Source organism: Bactrocera dorsalis, chromosome 5, assembly GCF_023373825.1.
Source record: "Bactrocera dorsalis isolate Fly_Bdor chromosome 5, ASM2337382v1, whole genome shotgun sequence".
Lineage (NCBI taxonomy): Eukaryota > Metazoa > Arthropoda > Insecta > Diptera > Tephritidae > Bactrocera > Bactrocera dorsalis.
The window spans coordinates 15,579,043-15,606,854 of record NC_064307.1 but is presented as its reverse complement, the minus strand read 5'-3'; the positions used below and the strand labels follow the sequence as shown (position 1 = coordinate 15,606,854).

Genomic DNA, 27,812 nt, shown 5'->3' with positions numbered 1-27,812 from the left:
TGCTGCATTTCCTTGTTAGTGTATGTGTGTGAAAGTGTTTCGGCATTTGGTGTTAATGGGCGTGTTGTTGATGTGATGTGGTCGAGTTGGACGTGTGCTGCGCTAATCCAACGCACAGCCTGCACTCACTATATATGCATATACTATACATATGTATATGTATGTATGTACGTAAGCATATCAAATCATACATATGAACATATGTTTGTGTATGCCTGTGCAAGTTTAGTTGACGAGTGCCTGCAATAGTCGTTTGTAGGTCGCTTATTTATTTAGCAAACAAATCAGTTGTAGCTTTAGCGGCCAACAACACAATACAAACTGCACAAAATGCACAAAGAATTTATGAACTGTTTCAAAAAAGATATATATCTTTATATACATACATACATACATACATGCATGCATATACAATAACAACAGCTAAGCTAGCAAACAGAGCGAGTAGTCAGCAGCACAAACAGGAAAGATATGATCACTCATACGTTACTGCTTCCACACAGCAGCCTTCATAGGCACACAAGCACATACACTCATATATGTACATATGTATGTATGTCTATGTGTGCATGCAAATGCGCTCCCACACTCTCTAATTTGATAGGAGGCATGCCTTCGCCTAAGAACCTCCGCTGCTATGCTTGTGAGGATCGCCCGCCAGCCAGTCACCCAGCCAACCAGCCAGCCATTGTTTTTCCAAGAGATACGACGTTCGCACATACACAACTACATGCGTACAAAAATTCATTCGTATAAGCATATAAGCAAATGCTGAGATAAATGAGGGAAGCGTTTTTCATTTTCCAACTCCTCCACGATCGCGCCTGCAGAGTTGCGCCGCTTAGCCGCCAGTCTGTAGTAGATCATCGCCCATGTGTGATGTACTCATTTTCCTGCGCCTCTCAACGGAATTTATAATTTTTCTTAACATACCACCCTCGCACTAACGTTTCGTACGCTCAACGTGGCGCAACGCGTCGGAAGTTTCGGTTTTTAAACGCTTTTTTTGACAAGCGATCGTTCAGGCACTCAATATTATTTGTCGTATTACAGTTATCGTCAAAGTTACTAAGTGAAAGTGTTTATATCATACATAAATATATATATTCTCGATTAAAAAGTATATTTATGATGCTACCTTCGCCGTATTATCCGGCCGCCACCGCGCTGGATGAGCTGCAATTGGCGCGCAGCGAGTTTGTTTGTGCGAATAATCCGTCGGTGGCCGCTTTGTTGTCGGAGAATAATGTTGCTGCCGCCGCTTACTATTATCAGCAACTGAATCCTTTTCTGCGCATTAATCCGAATTTCTGGTCAATGCCGTTATCTTTTCTGCAAAGCTCACATCGGCCAGAAAAGCCGCCATTTTCCTATATCGCCTTGATCGCGATGGCCATCAGCAGCGCGCCCAATCAGCGACTCACGCTGAGCGGCATCTACAAATTCATCATGGAAAAGTAATTTGAAGAAAGTGTACATTTTAATTAAAAAGTGTGTATGTGTGTGTGTCATTTACTAAAAGGAAAGGGTCCAAGTGAAAGTCAATACTGAAGACTGCAGCTCGTTTGAAAGTCTTAAACTAGATTTTTCATACCTCAAACATAATATTGTTCTTCTAGGTCCTCGCAAATATTATCTTTACTTGAGTTTCTTATAGCACATAAAGCTTGGCTTTTTAATAGGCTGAGTATCTCTCCTGTCTTTCTGCGCTTTCGTTAGGATTGAGTATAGTAATTTTCGAGAGTTAGGGACACAAATAGATTGATGTAGGAAGCTGCTTATAAAACTGCACTCGGCAGCTTTATCCGGTCTGTTGAGAAAAATAAAAAAAAAGCTTTCTTTTATGGTGGCTATATTTACAAGTATGTTAATCTAAGCTGGGAGAGTGAGCGATCGAATGCACCATATATATATGAAGTAAATTAACTGGATATTCCAGCCAAAAAACTAGAATAACAATCAAGAAAACGTTATAAAAACTTGAGACTGATTATCTCGTCAAATAAAGAATTTTACCATACGAGGAATTGATTTTGATCTTTCAGTTTGTATGGCAGCTAAGTTCTATAGCGGCCTGATATCAAAAATTCCGTGAAATGAAAAGCTTCTTGAGAAGAAAAGGCAGTGTGAAAAATGCCAGAAGAATATCTAAAAAAAACGGAGTGTTCTCATTTCGAGGTCCCCTACTTTTTAAAGAGAAAAACACAGAAACTTCAAATTTAATGGAGAATGTTTATTATCATTCGAAGAAACATTCTTTGACATTTATTTTTTGAAGATTATTTTTTTCAAACGTTGACTTCGGCCATGTCTCAGATGGTCCATCCGTCGATTGCAATTTTGAAAAACTCGTTCGAGTATTCCTTGAGGCCTTGGAGCTGAATCGTAGGGGGATAGTCCGAAAAATTTCAAATGACTAGTGTGTCACAACATGGACTTTTTTTTTTTTTAATGTCAATATGTTACTGTGAGTATAAATCCTCCTTATAACCAATAACCTTGTCAAGAATGAGATATTAGAACTTCCAGACCATTTAGGCGTCGAAATACCGTCGGAGCTCAGTACTTTACATCCATTTCGCTTTGTTTCAGATGAACCAAACTGATCTTGCTCAAGTGGTGAAAAATAACAACGGCTCTAGATAGCCGTCGCATGTCTTCCTGAACATTTTATACTTTTTCGAGAAACTGTGGACTTTCTACCTAGTTTTTTGACCATCACTTGATCGTAATTATGAAATTATCTGTCTCGAATTACAATCGCTATTGCAAATGACTGGTATATTTTTCTTGACAAATTATGACATCTCTTCGGGTTTCTCTTCCGTCGGGTTTGGGTCTTATTTAAAGCTGATGCTTTAGGATTCCACTTAATAACGAATCGTCGCTTTGTATGTCGAAGAAGTAAAATAAACTAAGGTCTTTTTAACATCATTACCAGAAAAATCGATCAAATCTTATTGTGATCCATTTTGGCCATCCTGACAAAGCATATATTAGAATCCGGTTCTTTGTACATAACATGCCTCCTTCATCCACAGAAAGGTAGTTTAATTTGGTCCAGAGTAATTGGTTTCTCATCATTCTATTGCATTTGTCACTATCGTTCCCGAAAAGTATAGCCCACGGATGTCACAAAATGTAAACTTTCTAATCTCACTCTTTGGCCTACTTTGCTGATAGCTTGAGAAGTGTCGTACTGAAATCTTTTACTTTATGTTACGCTTAGTTCACTTTATTTCTGGGTTGTGAAAGATTTGAGCAAGGTCCTAAATGCAACTCTGGATCCAATATAAACTGATTTGTGAGAACAACTAAATGGGTGCAATCCTCAATAGTTTAAGAAAGCCTTCCAGAAAACCTTTAACAACTTGTAATCGAACTGGAAATAAAAGAATTTAGAAAAAATTTAATTTCTGTTCCTTAATAGATCTCTAAAACTTGTTTTAGATCTAGATCTTACATCACGAATAAATCCACTTTCAAATGATTTAAATTAAATTTGGTTTGCTTTAAAATTGGCTCTGGAGACATTGAGCCAATACAAAATACCGATGCTAAATCCAATTTTCCATAGAGTTGTTATAAACCTCGGGTTGGATGGTCTTCAGCGCTTTCAGGAAATTTTGAATTTTTTGGTTTCCACGCATTTTTGGAGCGCCATTCGTAAGATTATTGAACAATAGCGACGTCACACTCATAAACCCACAACTCGTCAACAGTAATGATGTATTTAATGAATGCGGGGTCCTCAGCTTCGCTGTCAAGCATCTATCTACTCGAAGTAGTAGCTCCACGTAAACGAAATGTATTGTGGTGATCCATAAAATCCTCCATTACACAACGATTTTCAAGCATTGTTTCTATAACTTGTTTGATGCTTCCGTTATAAACAGAAGGGGATGAACAACTCGCAGTAGGCAAGTTTTCGCTGACTTCACGATTTTTACTGAAATCTTTAGGATAAAGAAGAAATACTTCTGTAACATTTCAACGATCAATTTAAGCGTTATATGTTCAAGGAAACTCGTTGTTAATTTTTTAAGATTCCAAGCTAAGTAGCGTAACAAGGCTATTAGACTCGTGATCTCATTTGGTTCTGGTTTGAGTCTAGGATTGGCTGAATCACGCTTCATTCTTTGTTTCGAAAATTTTTTATATAAAGTCTCACTCAATAATTTCATTCTAATGACTGTCGCATTCGACTTTGCCGCCTTGTTTTGATTCGCTGAACTATCTGTATGTAAAGATCTCATACAGAATTTTCTTCTCAATAACCTAAGAACTATCAGATGAAGTAAAGAAGGAAGAAGTAAGGCATGAATGAGAAGAGCTGAAATATAATCAAAATAAATCTTAATCTCCTTAAATCTTAAAAGTCAAACTAAATTTCTTACAAAACACCTACCTCTTCTTAACAGATTTCCTTACTACCGGGAGAACAAACAAGGATGGCAAAACTCCATCCGACACAATCTCTCTCTGAATGATTGCTTTGTGAAGGTGCCACGTGATAAAAACACAATTGACGATAACGACAACTCTGGCAAAGGAAGCTATTGGATGCTGGACGCATCGGCCAATGATATGTTCGAACAAGGCAACTATCGGCGTCGACGCACGCGACGGCAGAGGCATTGCATTAGAAGTTCTAGCGGCTCCGAGGACAACTACCAAGTGAGTTGAATTTGCGTTTAATACAAAAATTAAATATTAACGAATTGACCTCCACAGCTGGAAAAGCATCAAGCTTTTGAAAACTCTATGGATGATGCTTCCGCTGCATCACAAAGTGATCTCAACACATTCTGCAACAAACACGCCGCACCAATGGGCTTAAATTACTCCGATCGCATTACCGAGTTGCATCGACAGTACTTGGCTTCGATTGCGCCATTCAACATACTCTTTCGAAATGAACCGCCAGCACAGCCGAACATCGCCACCAGCACCGCCGGCACAACAACGCAGCTCAGCGCACAGCGCGAACTGGCATTACCACATGTGGGTACAATGGTGCCTCTACTTGCCGCAAATCAAGATGGTAGCCAGACTTCATTTCGTGAGATGGACAGCTTCGATCTGTCCGGTGGTGCCTACTCCAACAGCAACAGTTCGGTGGACAGCACGCGACAAGCAAACTCCTTTTCACCCAGCGCCTTCACACCCATCACACCAGCTCGTAGCACGCAGCCGCTACCACCACTGACGCAGCCTCAGCTGCAGTCGCAACCAAAAGCACTCACATCCGCTTTCACCATCGAGAATATTATTAAGAAAGACTGAAGAGCGGACAAGTCGACGGCACCAAATACGCGGTATACTCACAAACTTAACTTAATATGTACTTAGAATTTACTTGGAATAGTCAAGATCATAACTACTACGAGATTATGTGATATGATATCAATAAAATAGAATAAAGTAATATAACTATACACATCCATATCTGAGAATTCATAGTGGACTCTCAAAAATAGCGAGGTTGGTACGATACACACTGAGCCTACAAAAGAAAAATGAAAACTTTGAAAGAATTTCCTCAACATAGTCTCCTTTTGTATTGATGCACTTGGGCCAGCGAAGCTCCAACTTTAAAGGGCACACCTAGTGTGACAGCCTAAGAAAGGCGACTATTGAGAGTTAAAAAAAACTAGTGTATTAAATGTTCTAAAGTGTTAGAGGTATATTTTAAGACTACACGGTAATAAATAAATAGTATTTCGAACTATGTCAAAAATAAAAACTTAGTTTTTAAAATATAGTAATGAGAAATTTTCAGAAGGTCTGCCAGCTTGACAGCGATAATTTCCAACTTCAACTCAAAATTAGGCCCGAAAAAGTGTGCTCTGATGCATTGTTTTGTTGGAAGATGGAGGAAGAGCACTTTTGGCTCGCCAAATCGGACCGTTTTTTCGACTAATTCGTCTTAATCGTCCTTTGACCGATTTTTTCTTCTCTAAGTAGTCGATTCACACCTTGTGAGTCCAAAAAAACGACCGTTTTTACCCCGCCGTTCCAGAATTCACATCCAAGGGCCTTTTGGTTTCACTGTGGATCCACGTAATTTCCACTTCCACATGCGAAATCAAAGTAACACTATGACTACGATTCGCTGGTGTGCTTGAGTATTAAAGCCTCTGCTCATAGTACCTACCCCAAAGTTCGAATAAATCCATCCCTGTTGGACTCAAATATCGGATATCTAAAACTAAATATCGTTTACACAAACTTTTTTTGGTTGGATGAACATTTTCATTGACGTCACCTAACAGAATTTTCGTTAAAGAAGCATTTTCAATGTTCCCGGGCAGACGAAAAGAAATATTAGAGGTTGAAAAGGGAACTCATTCCATGATATATGTTGGGTATATTGGAATCAAGTCAGAGCAAGTAGAAGCTCAACTACTTAGTTCAGAGCCCAATTTTACCAGGGGTTACTCTGGTTTCACGAAACAGTTCAAACTCTTCATCTACGATGGGTGTTGACTTATACAACGCCATTCTCTGATGGTGAGTTTAAGGAAGTGCGAATAACTTCTCTATAAATGGCATTTTCGCATGTTCCTATCAAACGAGTCTGACCCATAAGACGTCGTCGGAATATTTCAGGACTGTCTTCTTGTAGTTCCTGAGCAACTCTCAAAGGTCACACCCATTATTTTGTAGTCATTGACTGTCAGATTTTGAGAGTCAAACACCAAAATATTAAGATTCTCTCACGTTCGATGTTGTGGTTGTAGCGACAGAAAGTAGTACTAAAGTAATTTCAAGGTATGCTGGCGATTTTGTCATGATTGTCCTCTGCTTGGGAAATACATACTTCGCGTCTTATTTCACAAACCTCTCCTAATGCTCGTATAGCAATAATCAGGCGGCACTCGCAGCGATCTCATCTTACGAGGTAAATAATTAGTCATTTCGGAGTATGTAGAAAGGTATCCCGCTAGTCTACCACCGGGTCGCCCTATCTGGATGTCGAGCACAAAGCTGCTAAACTGACTAACGTATTTACTGACTCCGTAGTAACTTCTGTAATGGTAAGACCTGAACCCTTTTCCGCGATTGGTTCCCACACCATAACGGAGCTGTTTCGAAAGAAGGAGAGAATAGAGAAGCAAAGCTCTTACTGGGAGGTTATAACCTCGTAGATCTGCGTACATCGTAGACACTTATATACATACGAGGTATGACAATTTAGTAATGCGACTGATTTCATAAAAAAACCGTATATTTGAAAATTGTTCTACAACTCTGCCATTCCCTTTCAAAGAAGTCCCCTTGGGCAGCTATACAGCGATTCCAGCGCGTTTTCCATCCTTCGTAACATTTCTGGAACGCTTTTTTAGGAAACAAAAAAAGTCACAGGGTGACATATCGGGCGAATAAGGCAGCTGTTGGAACACGGCGATCCCTTTAGAGGCCAAATACTAGGGCACGCTGAGAGCGGTGTGGCACGGCGCGTTGTCGTGATGAAGGATCCCGTTACGAGCGATGTCTGAGCGCACCCTGTTGACTCGTTTTCGCAATCTTTCTTTAATCAAAGAAGGAAATGGCGATTTATTTGTTCAACATACGGCGTGAATTGACGGAAGAAAAAGAGGAGAATATTGCAAATCATTTCAATGCTAATGGTAGCTTTGATGATTATGGTGGAAAAGGACCTATATTTCTTGATGGCCACGAGCCGATACCCAGTGAACAGTCTGACTTCGGAGGTGATAATGCTCAACGCCAGATCCATGAAGAATATATCCACGAGGAGGCTGCTGTAGATGTGGACCCTGATGAAAGAAGGTTTCATTTGTGAAATTCGGTTATTGAGGGTAATCGAGGGAAAAAATATTGTGGACAAGGAAGGAGCGACCAAATTGTATAGTGGTCAATGCCAAGCCAAACTGGAAAACGGCGAACATTCAACTGCTGGGCCAATTTTCACAAAACGAATATGCCCTTTTATAGATCAGTCAAGTCACTGCATCAGTTTGACCAATTATGTCGTTGTTTTACGCTTTAACGTTTCCCGGACTCACGCTGTGAGACTACGACTTGACAAAATGGCGCCTATTCGTCATGCATGGACATCATTCGAATTTGACGATGCCATTTGTCCCAGGTAAAGCGCAGAAGCAAATACACAAACGATGGCGTTCCCACGTTATTCGGGTCTACGTAACCGGAACGGACCCAAATTATTTATCCGTCCCAGGGCTGTCATAAATGTGCTGTTACAACAACAACAACAACAACAACAAATTAATTCGACAACAAAAATTGCAATGGATTTGAGAAATTTCAAACGGGTTTCTGCAGAAATGAGGTCACGTCCAGCAGTGCGGGCAAGCTTTCCTAATTAATTTTAATTTTAAATTATTTCATTTTCAAATATTTTCAAAATATTTTCTTACCACAGATCAGCACGTTGAAGAGGCGGTGTGAAACCTGCAAAACTGCAAAGACCGATTATAAAACAACAGCAGTTCGCGACCTGGACTACGACAGGATGCCTCTTTATGTCTACTATCGAACACCTGAACAGTAAGGCCCGTATGCTCCCAGTTAAGGAGCGTAATGAACTACTCTCCAAGCAATTCCTGCTGGGGTGTTTTCACAGAAATCATCCTTGCAGTCACCTGTCTGAAGCGGAATCGCCTCCTAGGAACATCAAGAGGTCATTCCTGAACTACGTTGACGGCATCAGACAATACGCCGACCAGACATCGGACGCAACTTACTTCCGCCTTTCAAATAATCAGTTACAGAAAAAGGAGAGCCAAAGTTCAAACCCCACAACAGCCGATTACACGCTTTCGGAATTGAACTGAATCTCTATGGACCTACACCTTTGAAAAAGCTCGTTGTATGATATTGTACCTTACCAGCCACACAGAGTGTGGGCAACCGCAAGAACAAGAGCCTCAATTGCTCATGAAACACGAATAATTCGCGGCCAATAGATTTATGAGCTTAATGCTCAAGACCTTATTTCCTGTCCACTCGCAACTATACTTACATATGTCAAACCACTAACATTAAGGCCGAGGGTAGATATGCCTTGCATCCCCGCCTTGTCGCATAAAAATCATACCAGACCTCTAACGGATTTATCAAACCGATTTCCCTGCAGTTTACTCCTAAGACGCCATCTTGTTTTGTTTGTTATGAAAGTACGTATTTCCACATAAAAAAACCGTATTAATTTGGCTTATGCGAGCACATGTGGATATTGTCCGAATGTTTTTAAATAGACGGTCGCGTCGCCTTTCCTAAAAGAATTTCTTAAAACGACTAAACTTCCCTAAAATTATTGCAATAAAAAGAAAGGTTTCACTTTCAATCAGTACTTTATTTTTTTATAACAATTAAAATACTCCCCACTTGTCTATCATGAGAACGGGACTTTTCGAATCATATTTTGTGTAGTGAATTACAAAGTTACAAATTATTTATGTTTTATTCAACATTTATAAATACAAACTCAATTCACAAAATTGATTTTATTTTATATTTATTCAGGTTTTTTTACATTTTTAGCTGGGGCAGCCTTTTGCGATGCAAGCACGGCAGACGCACGGCGGAGTGCAGCCTGAAAACAAAAATAGAACAATTTAGAAGATGGCCGCATATATATCATATAACACAATTTTAATGTTTTCTATCAGATTGGTTTCTCAACATAATCATTCTGCGATCTTGGTGAGTAGCAAAAAAATAAAGGTCTCATCATAATAAAATATTTTACGTTACATATATTGTATTAAACCTACCTGTGTCAAGTCCTTGCGGTATTTGGCACCGGTCAGAAGGTTCCTCAGTTTCTTCAATGATCGTCTGGGACCTGACTTGAACGAAACACGGACTGTGTTCTTAGCGGGGCGTTGAGCATATTTGCCCTTCTTCAAAACGACCGAGAATCCCTTCTTGTCGGCAGCCGGTACAACACCAACGGTTTTCTTGTGTACCAAACCGCTGTAGCGGAAAGAGCTCACATTGGTCAAATTGTTGGCCTCCTAATAAGGGGAAAATAAAATTTTAGTGAAATTTCAAACGCATAGTGGGGTTTGATTAACAAAAATATATCAGTTTGGTTATGTTCCTATCATATCGTATTCAAATATCATTGTGAATTAAAATAACATCACTAAAATTAATAAAGCTAACCTAAATGGTAGGCTCAAATAGCTACTTACAGTGCTGAAAGGTTTCTTCACATCACGCTTCTTCAAGAGGAAGGAGTTGTTGTTGCGGATGATCAACCAGTTAAGATGAGGCGATGTGGTGGCCATCTCGAGTCTGAAAACACAAATTTTAAATAAATTAGTTGTTGAACTACTAAATGCCGATGCAAATAGGAAATTATTAGTTTGCTATCAGTCTTGGGTGATGAATTATAGTCTTCAAGAACTCTTCTGTTAATTCGATCATCATGGAAATTAATTATAACACCAGTTGACACGGGAACCCAACCCACATTTTGCGTCAAACACGTGCGATTATTTATTGTAAAAGCCAATTACCAATGATTAGGAAGTTGCTGTCCATATTGCACCACACACAGGAATATCCAGTATAGGTTATTACACTTTTTTGCTACATCTTCCACGTGCCAACTGATGTACTCGCCGAAACTTTATAAATGCTCACCTTTTTCTGTTGACAACGATGACGAAAAGAACCAGGAAACGCCATATCTGTAATGAAGTCAGTTGCCGTTGGCGGATTGTCAAATAGGCATTTAGGAAGTGTTAGGAAAGCGCTGAATTCTTACAGTCTTAGTAACAGGGTGATACATAAAAAAATTATTATAAGAAAATTTATTTTTGTGCGTCAAACTAAACCATTTTTTTATATTGGAATATTTTTTAATAAACCTTGCCAATGTCAATATTGCATGGTCAGGAAAGTATAAAAATATTATATACAATTTGTTTACTTTCCTAAAAATAGATATATTTAGCGTTATTTTACTGATCATGCATATTACGTTTCACCCGGTTGTCTCCCTCCAATTGGAAAAGTAATTTATTACCAATTCAAATGAGTGATTTATTTAGACTTAATTATTTTTAAAGTTATGTATATAATTTACTTAATAACTATTTCTACCCTTCTTGAGTTCTGTTATTAATAGCACTCTTTCTATAAATTCAAGAAAGAAAAACTATCGATAACAATATCGATGTTCTATCATCTCAATAACTTTCGCGGGAATCCAGTGAATAATTATATTTGATTTACAAATTAAATTAATTTGAATTTAAATATCCGGAAACGTTTAAATAAGATGTCTAATTGTAAAATTAAAGAAATTACTGGCGACTTGTTTAGCGCGAATGAGAAATATTCAATGGCGCATTGTGTAGCAGCCGATATGAGACTTGGCAAAGGAATTGCTGTAAAATTTAGGTGAGTAGCAGTTATTTTATTAATGTATGACTGAATGAAAAGCTCTCTAATTATGTTTGCAAACTTCTTAGAAATAAATTCGGCCAAATACCCAGGCTAAAGCAGCAAAATGTCAAGCCTGGCGGCGTAGCAATCTTGCAGGACAAGACGCGCTTCATTTATTATTTGGTGACCAAACAGAGTAGTTGGGGTAAACCTACCTATCAAACACTACACGATTCACTGCACGCAATGAAAACACATATGGTAAGTTATATACAAAAAAGTAAACTTTGTTGGACTAGCTAGTTTTTAAACGCATACTTAATTTTTGTGGAATTTAATGAAATTTAAATACAAAAAATCCTTTTTGCTATTATAACTGCATATTTGTATTAATTCATTGTTCTTTTGTTTATAAATATCTCGACAGCTCAAAAATGATGTTTATAAATTGGCTATACCGCGTATTGGCTGTGGTCTCGATGGTTTGGTTTGGCAAAAAGTTAAGGATTTGTTGCAAGAAGTCTTCAAGGATACGCCAATTGAAATACTTGTTTATAATTATGTACCATAAAGTGCTAAGCGTGCTGGAGTACTTTGTAAATGTAAAAATATTAATATAACTTATTTATTATATTGAAACAATTAGATTTTAGATGTTATTTACTGATGTATTGTAAAGTAAATCCCTTTTTTTGTGCTTTATGTTTTACACTTTAATATATTTATTTACAAACATTACAACTTACCGTTTTATATTCTTATATGCATAAATAAAAAAGCTTTCATTATATTAATTTTTTTATTTTATTTAACAATTATCAAGTCTCATCTAGTAGAAATACCTGTAATGCTCAGCATTAAGTGATATTTTTATTTATTTTAACAAAATAACAAATTTTGCTTCATAACATTATTTCGGCACAAAATTGTACACAACAATTTCCAGTTCCTCACTGTCGAACACCTTACACAATTCAGCGCTCACCTTGTCCCATTCGAGGCCATCAATGCCGCAACCAATGCGCGGTATGGCCAACTTGTGCACGTTGTTCTTGCGCTGTTGATTAAAAAAAAAAAAGAAATTTAGAAAAATATAATCCCCAATAAATGTAATTAACCCTTTCAACCGCTTACCATATGCTCACGCATAGCCACAAGCGATGCGCGTAAGCTATCATAGGTGGGGCTGCCCCAACTTTGTGGCTTGGTTACCAGATAGTAAATGTAACGTTCTTTATCTTGCAACACTGCAACGCCGCCGGATTGTACACCCTGTGCCCGTAACTGGTCCACTTGTCCGTAGATTTGTTTGAACTTCACCGCAATGCCGGCGCCCATGGCAAAGTCCGCGCCTACACAATGCGCCAGCGAGTGTGTTTCGGGTGCGCTGAAAAGGTCACCCTCAACCTCAGTCAATTTGAATTTCGAATCTGCAGACATGTTTTGGCGTAGTTGTTGTGCGGTAGTGATGTGAAATGGTGCTTGGCTGGAAGTTGTGCTTGGCGCTGAAATTTGTGAAAATGAGTCAATGAGTTGTGTGAAAGATTTGCAGATTTTTTGTTAAACACAATTTTATTATAACAAAAAAGGAAAATACTTTTTCTTGGAATGCTTTTGGTTATCAAAGAATTTTATTTATTTATTTATTACTTTGAACAACAGTGTAGTTAGCAAAAATGTTAAATTACACTTTTTGTTAAAAAATTAGATTTCGCGTGTATGTGCATGTGTGCGTGTGTTTGACATCGTTTGTTTACATTTGGAATTGTGCCAATTTTATTTTTTCTTGTCATAATTTGAGAAATCTATGATTCCTCATTTTTAATACATACATAAATACATATGTATATGTATATAAACATACTTAAAAACTATAAAACATCGCTTTGCGAAAATAATTTGGATTTTTGGGAGATTATGCTCAGTTTTATACAGTTTAAATGTCTTAAAAAGCCAATAAAAATTTGAAATAATATTTTAAAGAATTTAAAATCATATTTAAAAAATGTTTTAAAATATTAGTTTTAAATTAAAAAATTCAAAAAAATAATAATTGTGGGAAGAAATCACATATTGCCTAAAAATAATTTAGAAAATTCGAAAAAAGTAATAAATTGTGAAATGAGGGCACATATTGCCTAAAAGATAGTTTTTGTGCCAATATTTATTGTTTAATCACACTCTGAATGATATTTTAAAGCCAAATAAATAACTTTCGTTTCTTTTAACTTTTTTTTTAAACACAAATACACTTTACTCTACTCCAACGTTACTTTTCTTCCACAAACAAGAAAACACTTTCAATGTTTATCCTTCTGGAACACCGCTTTCAGTGTAGATAATAAACTTAAAATTAAGGTTATAAATATGTGGTGTATGTGTAAAATATTAATAAATTAACTGTGTCTCTGTGTGGGTGTAAAAAAAAAACACTTTTCACATTTTAACTTAAAATCTTCGCCTGCTTCAACTCCCATTTCATTCAAGGAAAGTCTCGTGAAAGCGACATGCGATTAACCATGGACTCCAAAGTGCGCGAGCGTGAGCGTGAATCACGTGAGCGTCTGCGTACTACCTCTGGTGGATCATAGACGTATGCAATGATTTCCACGGCATTATTGCAAAATACGAATTCCACAATGTTCTTAACACGCAACCAACTCAAGCGATCGATGTCGCCACCGAATCTGTGTATAGCCAGCTTGGTCACATTGTTTTGCTCCTAGTTTGCAAAAGTAGAAATGCAAATTAGTAATATCACAAAAAAAGTATTTCAATCTTTTGTTTTGTTTAAACTTTACCACATGCTCGCGCATTGCCATCAGCGCATAGTAAAGCGCCGGGTAAGTGCACTTCTCATGACTACGTTCCTTGGTTATTAAATTGTAGATATAACGGTTGTTGTCCTTCAACACCGCCACATTGCCAACATGTTTATTTTGTTTTTGTAACTCATTGATCTGTCCAAATTTGCATTTGAAGTGCAAGCCTATGCCGCTGGACATGGCAAAGTCGGCGCTGGTCGAGTGCACCAGCGAGAAGTCCTGCGGCGCGCTTAAGATGTTGCCCTTCTCTTCGACAATTTGGCATTTTGGCGGTATTGTCTTGTTTGTATTTGAAATAAATAATTATTGAATATTAAATTTTAGTGTCAGCGGGTGTCAAGTGTCAACTTACCACCGTTTGATTGTAGCTGCAAACCAGTATTTCCACGTTGGTCTCTCTGGCGAATACGGTGCGTATTAACTGCTTGACACGTCGCCACTCCAAGCCGTCCGTGCCACAGCATATGCGCGGCATGGCGATTTTTGTGATCTCGTGTATGCGCTTTGGAAAAAAATCGGGGATTCAAGTTCAAAAGCTTAGAATTTTTTTAATGAAATTTGATATGTATGCGTCATTTCCTGATTGTCTCATTGCAGTTGGAATGTGTTAGTATTGTGTTTAATCTACTTAGCGGTAAGCCACGACACGTTCTGTTGAAGTTAGTGGCATTATTTACACTCTTACTTTCATTTATGCGTGTCGGTATTTATCGCATATTTTTATATGTATATACAGACAAATGTAATTTCTATGCAAAAAATTATCTGATTGGTGTTCAGTTTAGGTATATTTATTTATAGTCCATTTTCTATATTGAAAGGATAAAATCATTTACTACCGAGCTTTGGGGATCAGATACTCTTCTGAGCCTAAAGAACCAGCAATCTTATTAGAAAACCAAGAAAAAAGTAACTTTGGTAGTACCGTTGCTACAACGACCTTTAAAGGAAGGTATATAAAAGGACTGTATCTCGATGTTGTTTGGCCTGTTTGTATGGCAGCTATAAGCTAAGTGGTCCGATCTGAACAATTTCTTTGAAGATTGTATCGCTGCCTTGGGAAATAATATATGACAAAATTTGCATACAAGAACTTGATTTTGATTTTTTTTCTTTTAGATCGCCGATAAAACAGCCCTTGGTCGGATAAAATCCGAGTCAATTCCGGTGCATAGAACCGGCTGTCGTGGGATTGATCGATCAGTTTGCACGACAGCTATATCGTATAAGTGAGCAGCTTCTTAGAGAGAAAATGACGTATACAAAATCTAAGATCGATATCTCAAAAACTGAGAGAGTAATTCGCATATAAACGGAGACGATAAATTGGCTCAGCTTGGCAAGCTGCTAATTTTTGCATATCATAATCGTATCTGTGTGTCTGGAGTTAAATTTTATCTATACATGAACCTCTAACTCGGCAATAATCTACCACTCTTTGGGGAATCTTTTATGTCCCTTATATTGGGTAGTCGAAAAAGTCTTTTCGTATTTCTAACCAAACTTCAACTTATTTTTTATATATTTATAATGAACCAAATATGTATCATTTTGATCGACCACTATTTGCCATTGTTCCGTTACAGAAATTATTCCATCAGTGTAAAACTTTTCTGGTTTCTCGGCGAAAAACTGCGACAAACTGCACAGGTTTTTCTTGAAGCCAACTTTACTCTATTAAGGGAGTTCTGCATTGACCGAAACAAATGGTAGTCCGATGGTGCAAGGTCAGGGCTATATGGTGGATGCATCAAAACTTCCCAGCCAAGCTCTCCCAGTTTTTGTCGAGTCATCAAAGATGTGTGTGGTCTAGCGTTGGCCTGATGGAAGATGAAGCGCTTTCTGTTGATCCGTTCTGGCCGTTTGTTTCGATTATCTGCTTCAATCTCATCACTTGTTGACAGTATAATCAAATGTAGAATCAATCGTTCGACCAGGCTGGAGCAGCTCATAGTGGATGATTCCTTTCCAATCCCACCAAACACTCAGCATAACCTTTCGAGGCGTCAATCCTGGCTTTGCGACCATTTGTTGAGCTTCACCACGCTTGGACCATGATCTTTTTTGCACTTAATTGTCGTGTTTAACTCTTCGTCTTCTGTTATCATTCGCTTCAGAAATGGTTCGATTTCATTTCATTTCAGCAAGGAATCGCAGATGTTAATTCGGTCCATTAAATTTTTAGCAGACAATTCATGTGGTACCCAAACATCGAGCTTCTTTTTATAGCCAGCCTTTTTTAAATGGTTCAAAACCGTTTGATGATGAATGTTAAGTTCCTTAGCGATGTCATGGCTGCTTATGTGACGGTCCTGGTCAATCTTTTCCATAATTTCATCGACTTTTTCAACGATACTTAGTTCGTTCAGAGCGAGGTTTCACTTTTCTGCTCTGCACTCTAACACTGCTGATATACAATATATTGACAAAAATACGATTTTTTTTCGACTACCCAATAATTTCTTGGCTTCTTTTTGAAGGTATGCTGTTTTAAATATCCTTTTTCCTCTCTCTCGTACAATCATAACAACAATAGGATAGTGTCTTCAACGTCAAATATTTAAATCCAGCTTAGAATCGACTGGATGGACTTAAGAGAACTCGGAGAAGATTACTTAGACTCTTTTGAATTATTATAGTTCTCAAAATACACTCCTTCTCAACCTTTGTAACGGTTCATGTGCATTTTTTATGTTTGAAGGTGACATCACCACAATGAAGTACCGTAATCTGCGGTTTTTAGTGGGAAGTGTAAATTTATAAATATAAAATGTTCATATTTGCTGATAATTTCTTCCAAATATATAACAAAAAATCTTACTTCGCCTGTATTCTACCACTTGTTGATACTATACTAGCTCATTTAACTGCAAATCGCGTTGCTTAAAACCGCTAACCGCTTAAAATTTTTGTTTTTATTAGTATGGTATGTCAAAATTAGAAATGTGTTATCGAAATCACAAATTACCATATGTTCGCGCATACAAATCAAGGCCGCATGCAATGTGTTGTATGTTGTGGTCTCGTAGACATTTTCCTTTGTCACCAGAAAGTAAATGAAACGCGACTGGTGCTCCATAACGGCGACATTGCCCACGGTTATCGGCTGCTTGCTGAGCTCCTCGAAGTTGCCGAAAATCACGGCAAATTGCCAAGCGAGTGTGCCCTTCATCGTGTTCAGATCGGCGGAGACGGCATGCGCCAGCGCGTATGACTCGGGCGCGTAGAGCAGATTCGTTTTCATTTCGGTTAATTTGAATTGATGCATTTTTGCGCTTATTTCTTATTGACTCTGTATTCGATATCACAATTGGTATTTCGTCGTAATTTTTTGGCGACTGTCGTTGATTATTGAATGGCAATTATTGTTATTTTTTCATGCGACGACACAATAAAGTTGTGCAAAAAACAACATAAATGCATGAATGAAGTAGCAATCAGTTGCCGCCGGCATAAATCATATCGTTAAATATGGAAGAAAAAGCAAACAAAATTATCGTAATTAAATGAATCAGTGAAAGAATACGCTTAAATACTTTGGAAAGTTCGTGAGAAAAGAAAAATATATAAATTTGTTTTGCCTAGGCAGTGACCTAAAAGACGATAATTGATAGTGGAATGCGAAAGCTATTGAAAATACGAGCAATAAAACTATTTTCTTTTGAATATGAAAGGTTGTTTGTCATAATTTTAAAACTTTGGACACAGAATTCCAGGAAGGGTGGTATTAAATCTTACCGAAAACAAGTTATCATTTACCTGGTCACATAGAATCGTTTGAAATGTCTACTAAGATCAATGACCAGAAAGTTTTCGGCAGAAACGCTCAGCAGACCGTCATACTTCTTCCTGAACCCTATTTTTCTAAAAACATGCAGTGTTCAGAGCATCACTTATAAAACCTGAGTAAACACGCTAGTGTTTTTGGAGGATAACAGTCTTAATTATTAGGATTTTCTTTCAGTTTTTAACGTGCTCTATATACATATAATATTATATCCGAGTAATAAATATAATAATTTTCTAGAGAACACGTCTGGGGACTAAATTTTTTATAGGTTATAACTGAACGATAAATTCTACTATGAAAAATAGCTTTTACATATCGACATCCCTAACGCTAAATTTTTGCATCAAGGGTCTTCGGGAAACTTAGGTAACCGAAACCTTCGGAAACCTGATCTGAATTGATGAAGCTTTTATCTATCTTTTATACAGAATAAACCATTCCAACGACCATCTACGTAACTGCAGCGGACCCAGATTTTTCCCTCGAAGAATTGTCTTTATAACAGAAATTTTTAAAAATATGCTTTTATGCCTGAATGATCAATAGCCAAAAAACTAAGAAAGCCTTGGCTAATGGACATTGAATCTTTCCATGATGAACTAACTGTGACCATAAAAATGTTGGCGATCCTTAAAGGAAAGTTCTTTAATTCTTTGTACAGTGGTACTTGACAAAACATAGAATTATATTTAGTGTCTTTGTCGAAACTGATTTTGATTCCATGGTCCTCAGAAAGTATTAAATTTGTTCTGAAAAATGTTCAAAAATATCATGAGACCTGACTTTCAACAGTCTGTTTTTTTAATGTCAAGAATCTATCATGTTTCCGATTTATAAGTATTTGGTTGTCAGGGGATGCAAAATAATATGACCTCAGTATTGGCCTAAACAGCAGGGCAGGAAGTGAGAAACTATATAGAGGACCTTTAGCTTCAATTTAAGTTCAGTTCCATTTTATGAACGAAAAGTAGGACCTCTTTCTTTGATAGATTAATTAATCGGCAGTGAAGACACGGATTAATGAAAGAAAAATTAGACTTTCATAATGAACGTTTTAAAATGTTTTTGTCTGTTGCATGGTTCTTCAACGAAGTGCTTGAATATCGACGTGTTGATATTAGAGAGATAGCAGAGGATCTCGACATCTCATGGATCGAATCAACACATTTCGGTTAAGGTTTTTGGTATAAAGCTTGTGGATGCTAGACTTTAAACAAAAATAGTTGGTTCAACAGACTAGAGGAGAGGTGACAAAAGAGATGCTTGACAACGTAGCTGCGGACCCTACAATCATCTAACTTATCATTACTGTTGACGGGACGTGGGTTTATGAATATGATGTCGAAAATGTCTAACAATCTAGCTAATGGCACTCTAAAAATGATCCCAAACCGAAAAAACCGCATCAAAGTCAGACACAAATCAAAGTAATGCTGATCGTGGTCTTTGCTTACCGCAGAGTGGTCCACTAATGCATTCCACAGGCTCGAACGATCACTAAGGAATAGTATTTGGCCGTTTTGTGGCATTTATGTGAAGTATCGATCCGATTAGTTGGCGAAATATTCATAGATTTTTCGTATTATACATGACTATGACTGACTTTTTGGCCAAACACGAAGCGAGAGTGACGGAAAGTTATAACTAGTGTATGAAAATTGGTTTAAGTATTGTCACACTTTTATTGGCATATTTTGGAGGCGATTTTAAAGATGATTTATAAAAGCGATTTTTTTTATCAGTCCGGGTCAAATTTGATCATATGGTATAACAACTATGTACCTTCTGTGCAGGTGAAAACCTTTCATATTTTATATTTTTTCAAATGAAAATAATTACAACTACCATCTTTTTTTCTAGTCACTACCTAAGTACATAATTTATATATTTTTCCGCTAATAATAAATCATACAGTTATAAATACTTTTCTACTTACGTGTCCAGTGAGCGCCACAAAGCTTTTTGGAACTCTTTTTAATTTGTTATTATTATTTTTATATTTTTTTTTTAAATATAATTATTTGTTTTGCAATCGGTCCGCACACGCTGGAAATGTTGTAGCAACTTTTTCATTAAAATAACACCAGTGACAATTTAATTGTTTTATTGTTATTATTAAAGATATGGTTGGTTGAACAGTTGATTATTCGGTTGGGTTGGTTAATTGGTGCCTTTCCGGCTGCTACGCTTGCGTTATCTGTTATGCTCAGTGCTGTTGCTGTTGCTACTACCGTGCTAGTTGATTAAGTACTGACAACACCGAAATACCAATGGAAATGACAAACTAAAAATACCAGCAACAAACACACGCATACACACATATACATATAGTACATACATTCATACAAACATACATACTACAGTATACTTTTACCAACGAGAAACGACCATCGCCTCGAATGCATGACTAGAATACACGCTCGAGACACTCATCATACATATATGTATGTATGTATGCATACATTTGTATGTATATAATATATCAGTGGCTCATTGAGTTGGATGACGAAGCCGGCCGGCTGGTCGCCAGACTTGGGCGCCACCATTGGTGCCGCTGGAGGTGCGGAAGTAAGAGGAAGTGCATACATACATATGTATATACATACACATACAAATTTACAGCTGTTTGCAAGTGCGTACTGTGTTTTTGTATTTTTTGGAGGCCTCTTCAATTCTACAATCTCTATAATTGAGCTTGAAGCTTTCCATTTGTGTTGATCCGCTTTGCTTGAAAACGCTTGAAAATATATGCAGTCAATGTCGGCAAAGAAAAACATTTGTGAGAAAGAATTGAAGCATTTAAAAAATATACACAAGCACACTTACAGACATACATGTACATATATATGTAAATAATATCTACTTTTGTGAATGAAGGTAATTACTTCTCAAGCATATTAATCACTTTAAATTGTTTAGTCGCTCAACAGTTAACGGTTATATCGATTTGTGTTGCATGAATGCGTGTTTATCTGGTGTTTATGGGTTCTAAAAGATAATTGATTATGAAAACTCTACAAGATTTGTTTTGTAAACTTATCCAAGGGAGTTATCATGTGGTGAGAAAGGTAATTAATACAACATATGAGTTTTGTTAAGTGGCATTTTTCGTCTGTTTCAAGTACAAAAAGTTAGTAAATTACTTTTAGATCGCCTTAAAATTATATTTTTGTGAAAGTGTATATATGTAAATATTTGGCAGACTTTCTTTTTGTACGTATCGATGTCATTCTTCGTGTATTTAGACCTTTTCAAAGTTATTAGTCATTTTCAAAATGTTTATAAACTTTTATAAGGAGATTCTCAGACGTCAAAAAGTTGGTATTTGTTATAAAAGTTATCTTTTAAAGTTATGGTGAAGTTAAATCTATATTGTGCCCCTCTAAGAAATCCCGATTGGCTCCAAAACACTTGTGCCAAGGTTTTTCGAAAGCTCGAAATAGATTTTAAAGTCAATTTCCGGCGCGTAGCGATTCACGATTATTGTCTTCAATTGACTCAAAATGATTTCCACGGAGCGGTCGCTTGAGTTTGTTGAATAGCCAGAAGTTACAAGGAGCTAAATCAGCTAAATACAGTGGTTGCAGCTCTTTATTAGTTAAAATTTCGAGAAAAACGTAGAAGAATCAATGTTGTATGCGACGATGCATTATTGTGGTGCCGGTCGGACGAAATTCGGAATACTTCACACCTCGATAAACGAGGAAAACTGTCAACATAACCTGATTGTGGACCTGCTTTGATGTGGTTTTTTCGACTTCGGCTCGCCTTTGCTACGATCTTCCGCCGATTGATCGTCTGTTGCCGGTTCGTAAGCATAGATCCAGCATAGACTGATCGTCAGTATTAATACGTCTCATGATGTCGTGGTATCAGGATAGCATTGTTTCACAGACGTTAACGCGACGCTGTTTTTCGAAGAAATTGAGTGATTTTGGTATCAACGTGATTTCACTTTTCTTAGGCCCAAATGATCTTTCAAAATGGTTTTCGATGACCCTACGATATTCCAACGGTACCAGTACGATCTCTGATTGTAAGTCGTCGATTCTCAAGCACCAATACCTTTATTTTATTGACGCGTTGATCATTAGTTCACATTGTTGACCGTCCTGTATGTGGTCCGTCGTCAATTGTGTCCTCTTTGTAGCAATCAAAAGCACTTGCTCGCGAAAAACAGTTATCACCGAAGGCTTTTTCCAACATTCTGAACGTTTTGGTACCAAAAATTTGATTCCGATTATTCTGATGGTCATACCAACTTAAAAAAAAATAATATTTCGACGAATAGGATTTTCGCGCAAAATTTAAATAAAAATGTCTTACTATTTTTTGCCCACAGTAAATTAGAACATTTATTTGTGAACAAATACACTATAATATGAATCATATGTAGTATTTTCTATCTGATGGAAAATATTATAGATCCCATCTTTCTGGCAATTTGTGTATTCCATCCAAAAAAAGAAAAACACGCCGGCTTGGTGGCCAAGAATGTATCAATGTCATTACTCGTTGTGATATGAATCCAAAGGCGGTCTGGAAAAAATGGTAGTCAGAAGGAGCAATGTCTGGGCTACTACCCTGTTTTTTAAACAGTTTCCCAACATGAAGCAAACATTATCATGAGATAAAATTATTGCCTCAAGTCTAGATGCAAATTTCGAGCACTTTTCTGCAATCGTTTGCCTCTATTTGATAAGCTTTTGTGGGTTGAGTTCTCCTATAGTAATTCCGGCCTGCTGATCCCACCAATTTGACTGAGCATGGATATTCGGCTTTACGGTTTATTTTGACTGTTTGACCTAGTTTTCTATATGATTTTCTGCCTTTAGGGTTGTCGTAATTGATCTATTTTTAATAACCAATCACAATCGACTTATTTTTGTCTTTTTGTAGCATTCAAGCAGTATTTCTGACAAGCAAAATAGGAATCAGTTTATATGGGACCCAATACCCTTGTTTTTGAATGCATTCGGTTGCCTTTAAATATTTTGAAATGGCTCTTTCAGTAATTTTCAAAATCCTACGAGACCTTCTTGTGTTTGGCAACAATCTTTATCGAGTGATGCTTTGAGTTCCTCATCTTAAAACTTTTTTCACCGCCCAGAACGTTCTTCGTCTTTCAAGAAAAAATCAGTATTTTAAGTCATATAAATTTCGACCAAAATACAATGACTTCCGGATTAAATTTTCTCCAAAAGCACTTTTTTGGACTCTAAGCTCGACATATTATTTGAATTAAAAGAAGCTATTGTCATTTACGCTTCAAATGAATGACATATACTATACTAAAAAAGACAAGAAAGTAACAGAATGTTGTTCGGCATATTAAAACAATAGAATAATCAACAGGCTACGCTATCTCATGGCCAACTGCATTAATACAGCCATTTTTTTCTTCAATCCAATGATTTCCAAATATATATGTTTTTAATATTACTATTAATATTATTTTAGTGGCACACCAATCGAAATAGTCCATAGTAATTTTTGAATTTAACTGTTTCTCTAACAGGATCTAGTTTGTCGCTTAAGTCTTTTGTTTTGTCTGGTGTCTGCCTTTTCCTTTAGCGCCGCGATGTAGGCAACATTTAATGAAGCTCCATTTTTGCGCTATCACAATATTTTCAATAATTTTCTCTGATGAAATGTCGAAACCAAACCACCAACAATTTTCAGTTATTTATAACTCGCTTTGTTACCAAGATTTTTTTAATGATTTCGTAAGGTGTACTCAAAGTTCGAAGTAGGCTTAAACAAGAATTGCTCCTGCCAATGGTTTATTGGACAGCTCGTGTTTATGCTGATTAACTAGATATCTGTTGTTGTTCAGGTTAAGTTGGCTAAACTGGAGAATATAGAGACAATGTTAAACCCGACATCTTGCTTTAACAGCAGTTGGGGTGATCATATCTCTGAAATGCTGTTCGAAGTCGAAATCCATAGACATACGTAGATAATTTTTGAAGTAGTAACTTCAAATATATTGTCTATTTCAATCATCTTTCTATATTCATCTATGTTGTATTTGATATAAAGCTCTATACTTCCTCAAAAGACACCCTTTAGATACTCCCTACTATTCTAATCTATACACTATACATACTTACATTAATTACCTAGGCCTGGGTCTATATTTCTTTACATACACACACGCACAACAATTTTTAACAACAAAAGCAGATAAGATTAAACAATAAGTATATAACCATCTGCACACCCTATTAATCATCATTGTAATGTATTTAACTGTCTTTTTTGACGAAACTAAACTTTTCCGTTCCTAGAAATTTTTAGTTGATTTTTTTTTTTATTTTAGAAATGCGATCAGTAGGTACTTATACGGTAAATTCTAGCAATGATTATTATGGTCATTCATGTTTTGTTTTTAGTATTTGCTCTTACGGGTTTTGATTTCTGAAATAGTTTACCCACAGCTTACAAACATTCATGTATGAGCATAACGTGTGTGTGTGATCAATGAGAAGATGTCGCTTGAACAGTTTGATTTGTTTGTTGTTTACAAACACTCACACGCATCAATTCGCATTGATTCGCTGTGTCGTATTTGAAATTTTATTCTTAGGCTGATGATCTAAGTTACCGTTAAAGACTAGCCTGTTGATAGACAATTTGAGACGCCAAAGCAAGCAGCCAGCAACCAAACCAAAACAACCGGAATTCACTGCAATTTATAATCTCCTAAAACTTCTCGTTTTCTTTCAATTATTGCATTTATTTTTGTATTTTTTCTATATTTTGTTTTTATTCTTCACTGTATTTCTTCACTTGCAAATTAACTTGTTAATCACGCTTTTAAAGTTAGATAAAATAAAAAGTACGGAAGACTTGAAAGGTTCTGCCATCTGCCGCGGTTTTAGTATTCAATTGGATTCAACAAGTGTCGCTTAACTTGTTCCACTAACTAACATAATAAGGTGCTGCAGAGCCGACAGCCGAGAGATGATTGGTGAATAGACATTGGGTGCGCTCTCTTGTTCTCATACCTATGTGGATTGTATTCTAGTTGTAATTCACAATAGTAATGTTTAATTTAGGCATTTCGGAATTAAATTTTTTTAACACTATAATAACAAATATTACTATTACAATAACAAATACGATGACTTTATAACTGATGTTTGTTTAAAAAAAGTAACAATTTAAGCATTAATCCATGTAATTGAATTTGTGGTGATAAACTTAACACCAGAGTTGCCATCATGGCGATTTAGGGCTCATCAAGGACTTTCACTGTTGCAGTGATTCCAGCCTGGATGAAACCTAAACAATTTGTTCTCTCTAGAAGATGTTGTCAGTACAATGACCCACAGACAAAAAAAGAGATTGACAAAGATTACCCAAAATTGTGGTTGTTTATGGGGTTATATGTACTTGTAATTTTGAAAAAATCGAAATTTGAATGTATATATATTCGAAAATATTGTCTGTAAATTTCAAAGAAATCCGGCAAATAGTTTCGCAGTAATGAGCGTATTTGTAAAGACGTTCTCGAGCGTTTGAAAGTAGGCGGAACCGTAACTCGGAGTTGCTGCGCTTTAAATCTGTTTTTCTCGAAACGATGTTTTCAAAGTCGGTGAGGAATATTTATCTGAAACTTCTTAGATACTTTTATCAGGTAATGATCTAAGGAATCAGGTTTCTGATAAAAATTTCGATTTTTTAAGTCACTTTAAAGTGTAAATTTTCGTAAAAAAAAAAGATTTTTTTTGTTTGGAAGCCGCCATTTTGTCTACAATCAAAATTTTGACAATTTCTTCGATCATTACCTGTATTTATCTATCCTAAAAATAACACTTTTGTTTTTTTTATTTCAGATTCAAATCGCCGTTTTAGGTACACTAAGTGAGCACCTTAACAGAAGAGTTGCTACCTGAATTCTTGTATTCCTTACCATACAATTTAAATTGTAATATGAATGAAAAATGCTGGGAATAGGGTTTAATTTAATAAAAGTTAAAAAAAAAATAAAAAATAAAAAAATAACTTTTTATACTCATTAGCGGCAAAAGTAACTAAATTGGTATTAACATAAAGCAAAAAATATTCAAAAATTATATTTTAAGTGTAAAGGATTATAAAATGGTTAATATTATTGCGTAACTATAAGCGAAAAAAATATATTTAGACAAATTATACGAAGTATTATATCTTCAATTAAATATTATTAATTATAAAAACACATATTTGGTGATTTTTGTGCAAAATTTTGGTACTTTTTATAATTTAACAATTGGCAACACTATTTAACAGCCTCTTTTAGCTGTGCTCGCCACTCTATTGTGAATGAGCGCACAGAATTTGATGTTCAAAACAATGATACACGACTCACGAACAAGTTTACGCATAAGGCGATAACACGAAATTAGCGCCAAAACAAAGAATGAATATAGTTAATTTTATTATTGTCTCGCTTTTGCGGCAACAAATACACGAGTATGTAACACTTTCGTGTGTGAGTTTGTGGTTCGTAGGGCTGTTAATTGGCAAATGTTGCAAAATGTCAACTACGTTGCATAAGCACAGGTATAACGGAAGAGAGGCAGAGGCGGAAGCGCCCCCATTAGTCTACTTCTACAACTAAATACTTATGTATGGGCACAAGGAACCAGTTCAAGTGGGGTTGGGTAAAAGCTGGCTTTGTTATTTATTAGCGTGGGGTTAGATAATAATTAATACATATATGTAAATGCATTGCAATGCCCTAAAAGGGTGCTAAGTGAAAAACGTATTACAAATAAAATATGTTTCTGGGTACTTACGCAGAATTAGTAGTTTGTGTGGTTGACGGCTCTTGCCTAACGCTGCTGAATCGGCAGACAGATGTGCTGCTGTGCTTAAGTGCGGCTTATAAAAAGTTTTGCAAACAATAGAATATTTATTTAATAAAGCAAAATTACACCTTCCAAACATTTACTTTTAATTATTGCACAATTATCTATTATTAAACGCCAAAATTCCTTAATTGCACTTATTGTCAGCGAATTTGTCGGTAGTTGGCGTTCCTGTGTCGCCCACTTACGCGAAAGCACGAAGGTGAACCGCAAACGTAAAGAACAACAACTCAGACCCGCTAATGCGCGTTTTTATATTATATTTATTATACAATTATTTTCACGATTCCGCGCCGAGCAGCTCTTTCGATACGTTTCGCAGTCAATTGCGGATTAACTCGGTTGTAATTAAAAATTTACTACCGAGCTGTCTGAGCGGAAAGTAAATTAGAGTAAAGCGACGCGTTATGTTTTTTATGGTGTCAGAATTTTATATTATTTTGCTTTGAACATAAATATGTGTGTTTTATGTGTGTGTTCGTGAGAAATTCGCCGCAAAATGAGAATTGACGTCTATGTTGTTTCTTATCGCAAAGTGGCTTTGCGAGCAAGCATGTGCGCCAAAGCTGTACAGTGGTGGCAAATAGTGATAGCTTTGTTGCCAGAGTATTGTTGCTTTGCGGGAAAAGTTTTGTATTGCACATTTATTGTGAAAAAATCTTAAATTTTGACAAAAAATATACAATTTTTAGGAAAATATTCAAATAAATCATATAAAAATATTTTTTTTAATATTCAAAGAAAATTATCAACTGTCACAGCTTAAGTTGAAATACATTTCATTTGAATTTTTATTCTCCAGTATTTTCGGTCTAAGAAGCGTAAAATTTTTCAGCATCTTCTCGCCAGATACCTTTTTGCTCTCTCATATAATAAGTGCTCATTGTAAGCACCTCATACGTTGCGTTGTGAAAAACCAGGAGGAAAAAGGAATCTAGCGATGAGAAA

At 36.4% G+C, this 27,812-nt stretch overlaps 4 protein-coding genes and 1 non-coding gene across 7 annotated transcripts; 2 read left to right on the top strand and 3 right to left on the bottom strand.

The window, feature by feature from the left end:
• The first annotated feature begins 835 nt into the window (after window positions 1–835).
• On the top strand, window positions 836–5,438 carry LOC109579655 (fork head domain-containing protein FD2). Its single transcript, XM_049457155.1, has 3 exons — window positions 836–1,457; window positions 4,422–4,677; window positions 4,735–5,438. Exons 1-3 carry the CDS (start codon window positions 1,129–1,131, stop codon window positions 5,284–5,286), a joined length of 1,137 nt encoding a protein of 378 aa, XP_049313112.1. The 5' UTR covers window positions 836–1,128; the 3' UTR covers window positions 5,287–5,438.
• A 3,906-nt stretch (window positions 5,439–9,344) lies between these two features.
• On the bottom strand, window positions 9,345–10,694 carry LOC105227992 (60S ribosomal protein L28). The gene is made up of 4 exons (XM_011207586.3): window positions 10,645–10,694; window positions 10,191–10,293; window positions 9,768–10,010; window positions 9,345–9,586 (listed from the first exon to the last, which is right to left on the bottom strand). Exons 2-4 carry the CDS (start codon window positions 10,284–10,286, stop codon window positions 9,509–9,511), a joined length of 417 nt encoding a protein of 138 aa, XP_011205888.1. The 5' UTR covers window positions 10,287–10,293; window positions 10,645–10,694; the 3' UTR covers window positions 9,345–9,508.
• Window positions 10,363–10,438, bottom strand: LOC115066295 (small nucleolar RNA CD11). Its single transcript, XR_003845897.1, has one exon. It is a non-coding gene; the product is annotated as a small nucleolar RNA CD11 (small nucleolar RNA).
• A 483-nt stretch (window positions 10,695–11,177) lies between the features above and the next one.
• On the top strand, window positions 11,178–12,132 carry LOC105227991 (ADP-ribose glycohydrolase OARD1). The gene is made up of 3 exons (XM_011207585.4): window positions 11,178–11,406; window positions 11,478–11,652; window positions 11,819–12,132. The coding sequence occupies exons 1-3, from the start codon at window positions 11,285–11,287 to the stop codon at window positions 11,960–11,962; spliced, it is 441 nt and encodes a 146-aa protein (XP_011205887.2). The 5' UTR covers window positions 11,178–11,284; the 3' UTR covers window positions 11,963–12,132.
• A 109-nt stretch (window positions 12,133–12,241) lies between these two features.
• On the bottom strand, window positions 12,242–27,315 carry LOC105227990 (ADP-ribose glycohydrolase OARD1). Of its 3 annotated transcripts, XM_049457170.1 has the most exons (6): window positions 26,793–26,934; window positions 19,943–20,052; window positions 17,185–17,554; window positions 14,569–14,718; window positions 14,193–14,495; window positions 13,614–14,113 (listed from the first exon to the last, which is right to left on the bottom strand). In XM_049457170.1, the coding sequence occupies exons 3-6, from the start codon at window positions 17,482–17,484 to the stop codon at window positions 13,874–13,876; spliced, it is 993 nt and encodes a 330-aa protein (XP_049313127.1). In that variant the 5' UTR covers window positions 17,485–17,554; window positions 19,943–20,052; window positions 26,793–26,934; the 3' UTR covers window positions 13,614–13,873. The 3 variants fall into 3 exon arrangements, with proteins under 3 accessions (XP_011205886.2, XP_049313127.1, XP_049313129.1); XM_049457172.1 differs by lacking the exon at window positions 19,943–20,052 and having other exon boundaries at window positions 26,793–27,315; XM_011207584.4 differs by lacking the exons at window positions 13,614–14,113; window positions 14,193–14,495; window positions 14,569–14,718; window positions 17,185–17,554; window positions 19,943–20,052 and adding exons at window positions 12,242–12,448; window positions 12,526–12,896 and having other exon boundaries at window positions 26,793–27,293.
• Window positions 27,316–27,812: the final 497 nt, after the last annotated feature.

Coding starts and splice junctions, on each gene's coding strand:
- LOC105227992 (XM_011207586.3), bottom strand. CDS start 10,286: ATGGCCACCACATCGCCTCATCTTAACTGGTTGATCATCCGCAACAAC. Junction 10,011..10,190: donor TGAAGAAACCTTTCAGCACT/GTAAGTAGCTAT, acceptor TCCCCTTATTAG/GAGGCCAACAATTTGACCAA. Junction 9,587..9,767: donor ACCGCAAGGACTTGACACAG/GTAGGTTTAATA, acceptor TTTTGTTTTCAG/GCTGCACTCCGCCGTGCGTC.
- LOC109579655 (XM_049457155.1), top strand. CDS start 1,129: ATGATGCTACCTTCGCCGTATTATCCGGCCGCCACCGCGCTGGATGAG. Junction 1,458..4,421: donor TACAAATTCATCATGGAAAA/GTAATTTGAAGA, acceptor TCTTCTTAACAG/ATTTCCTTACTACCGGGAGA. Junction 4,678..4,734: donor GCTCCGAGGACAACTACCAA/GTGAGTTGAATT, acceptor TGACCTCCACAG/CTGGAAAAGCATCAAGCTTT.
- LOC105227991 (XM_011207585.4), top strand. CDS start 11,285: ATGTCTAATTGTAAAATTAAAGAAATTACTGGCGACTTGTTTAGCGCG. Junction 11,407..11,477: donor GGAATTGCTGTAAAATTTAG/GTGAGTAGCAGT, acceptor CAAACTTCTTAG/AAATAAATTCGGCCAAATAC. Junction 11,653..11,818: donor ACGCAATGAAAACACATATG/GTAAGTTATATA, acceptor ATATCTCGACAG/CTCAAAAATGATGTTTATAA.
- LOC105227990 (XM_049457172.1), bottom strand. CDS start 17,484: ATGCATCAATTCAAATTAACCGAAATGAAAACGAATCTGCTCTACGCG. Junction 14,719..17,184: donor TTTGTATGCGCGAACATATG/GTAATTTGTGAT, acceptor TTTTTTCCAAAG/CGCATACACGAGATCACAAA. Junction 14,114..14,192: donor TGGCAATGCGCGAGCATGTG/GTAAAGTTTAAA, acceptor TTTGCAAACTAG/GAGCAAAACAATGTGACCAA.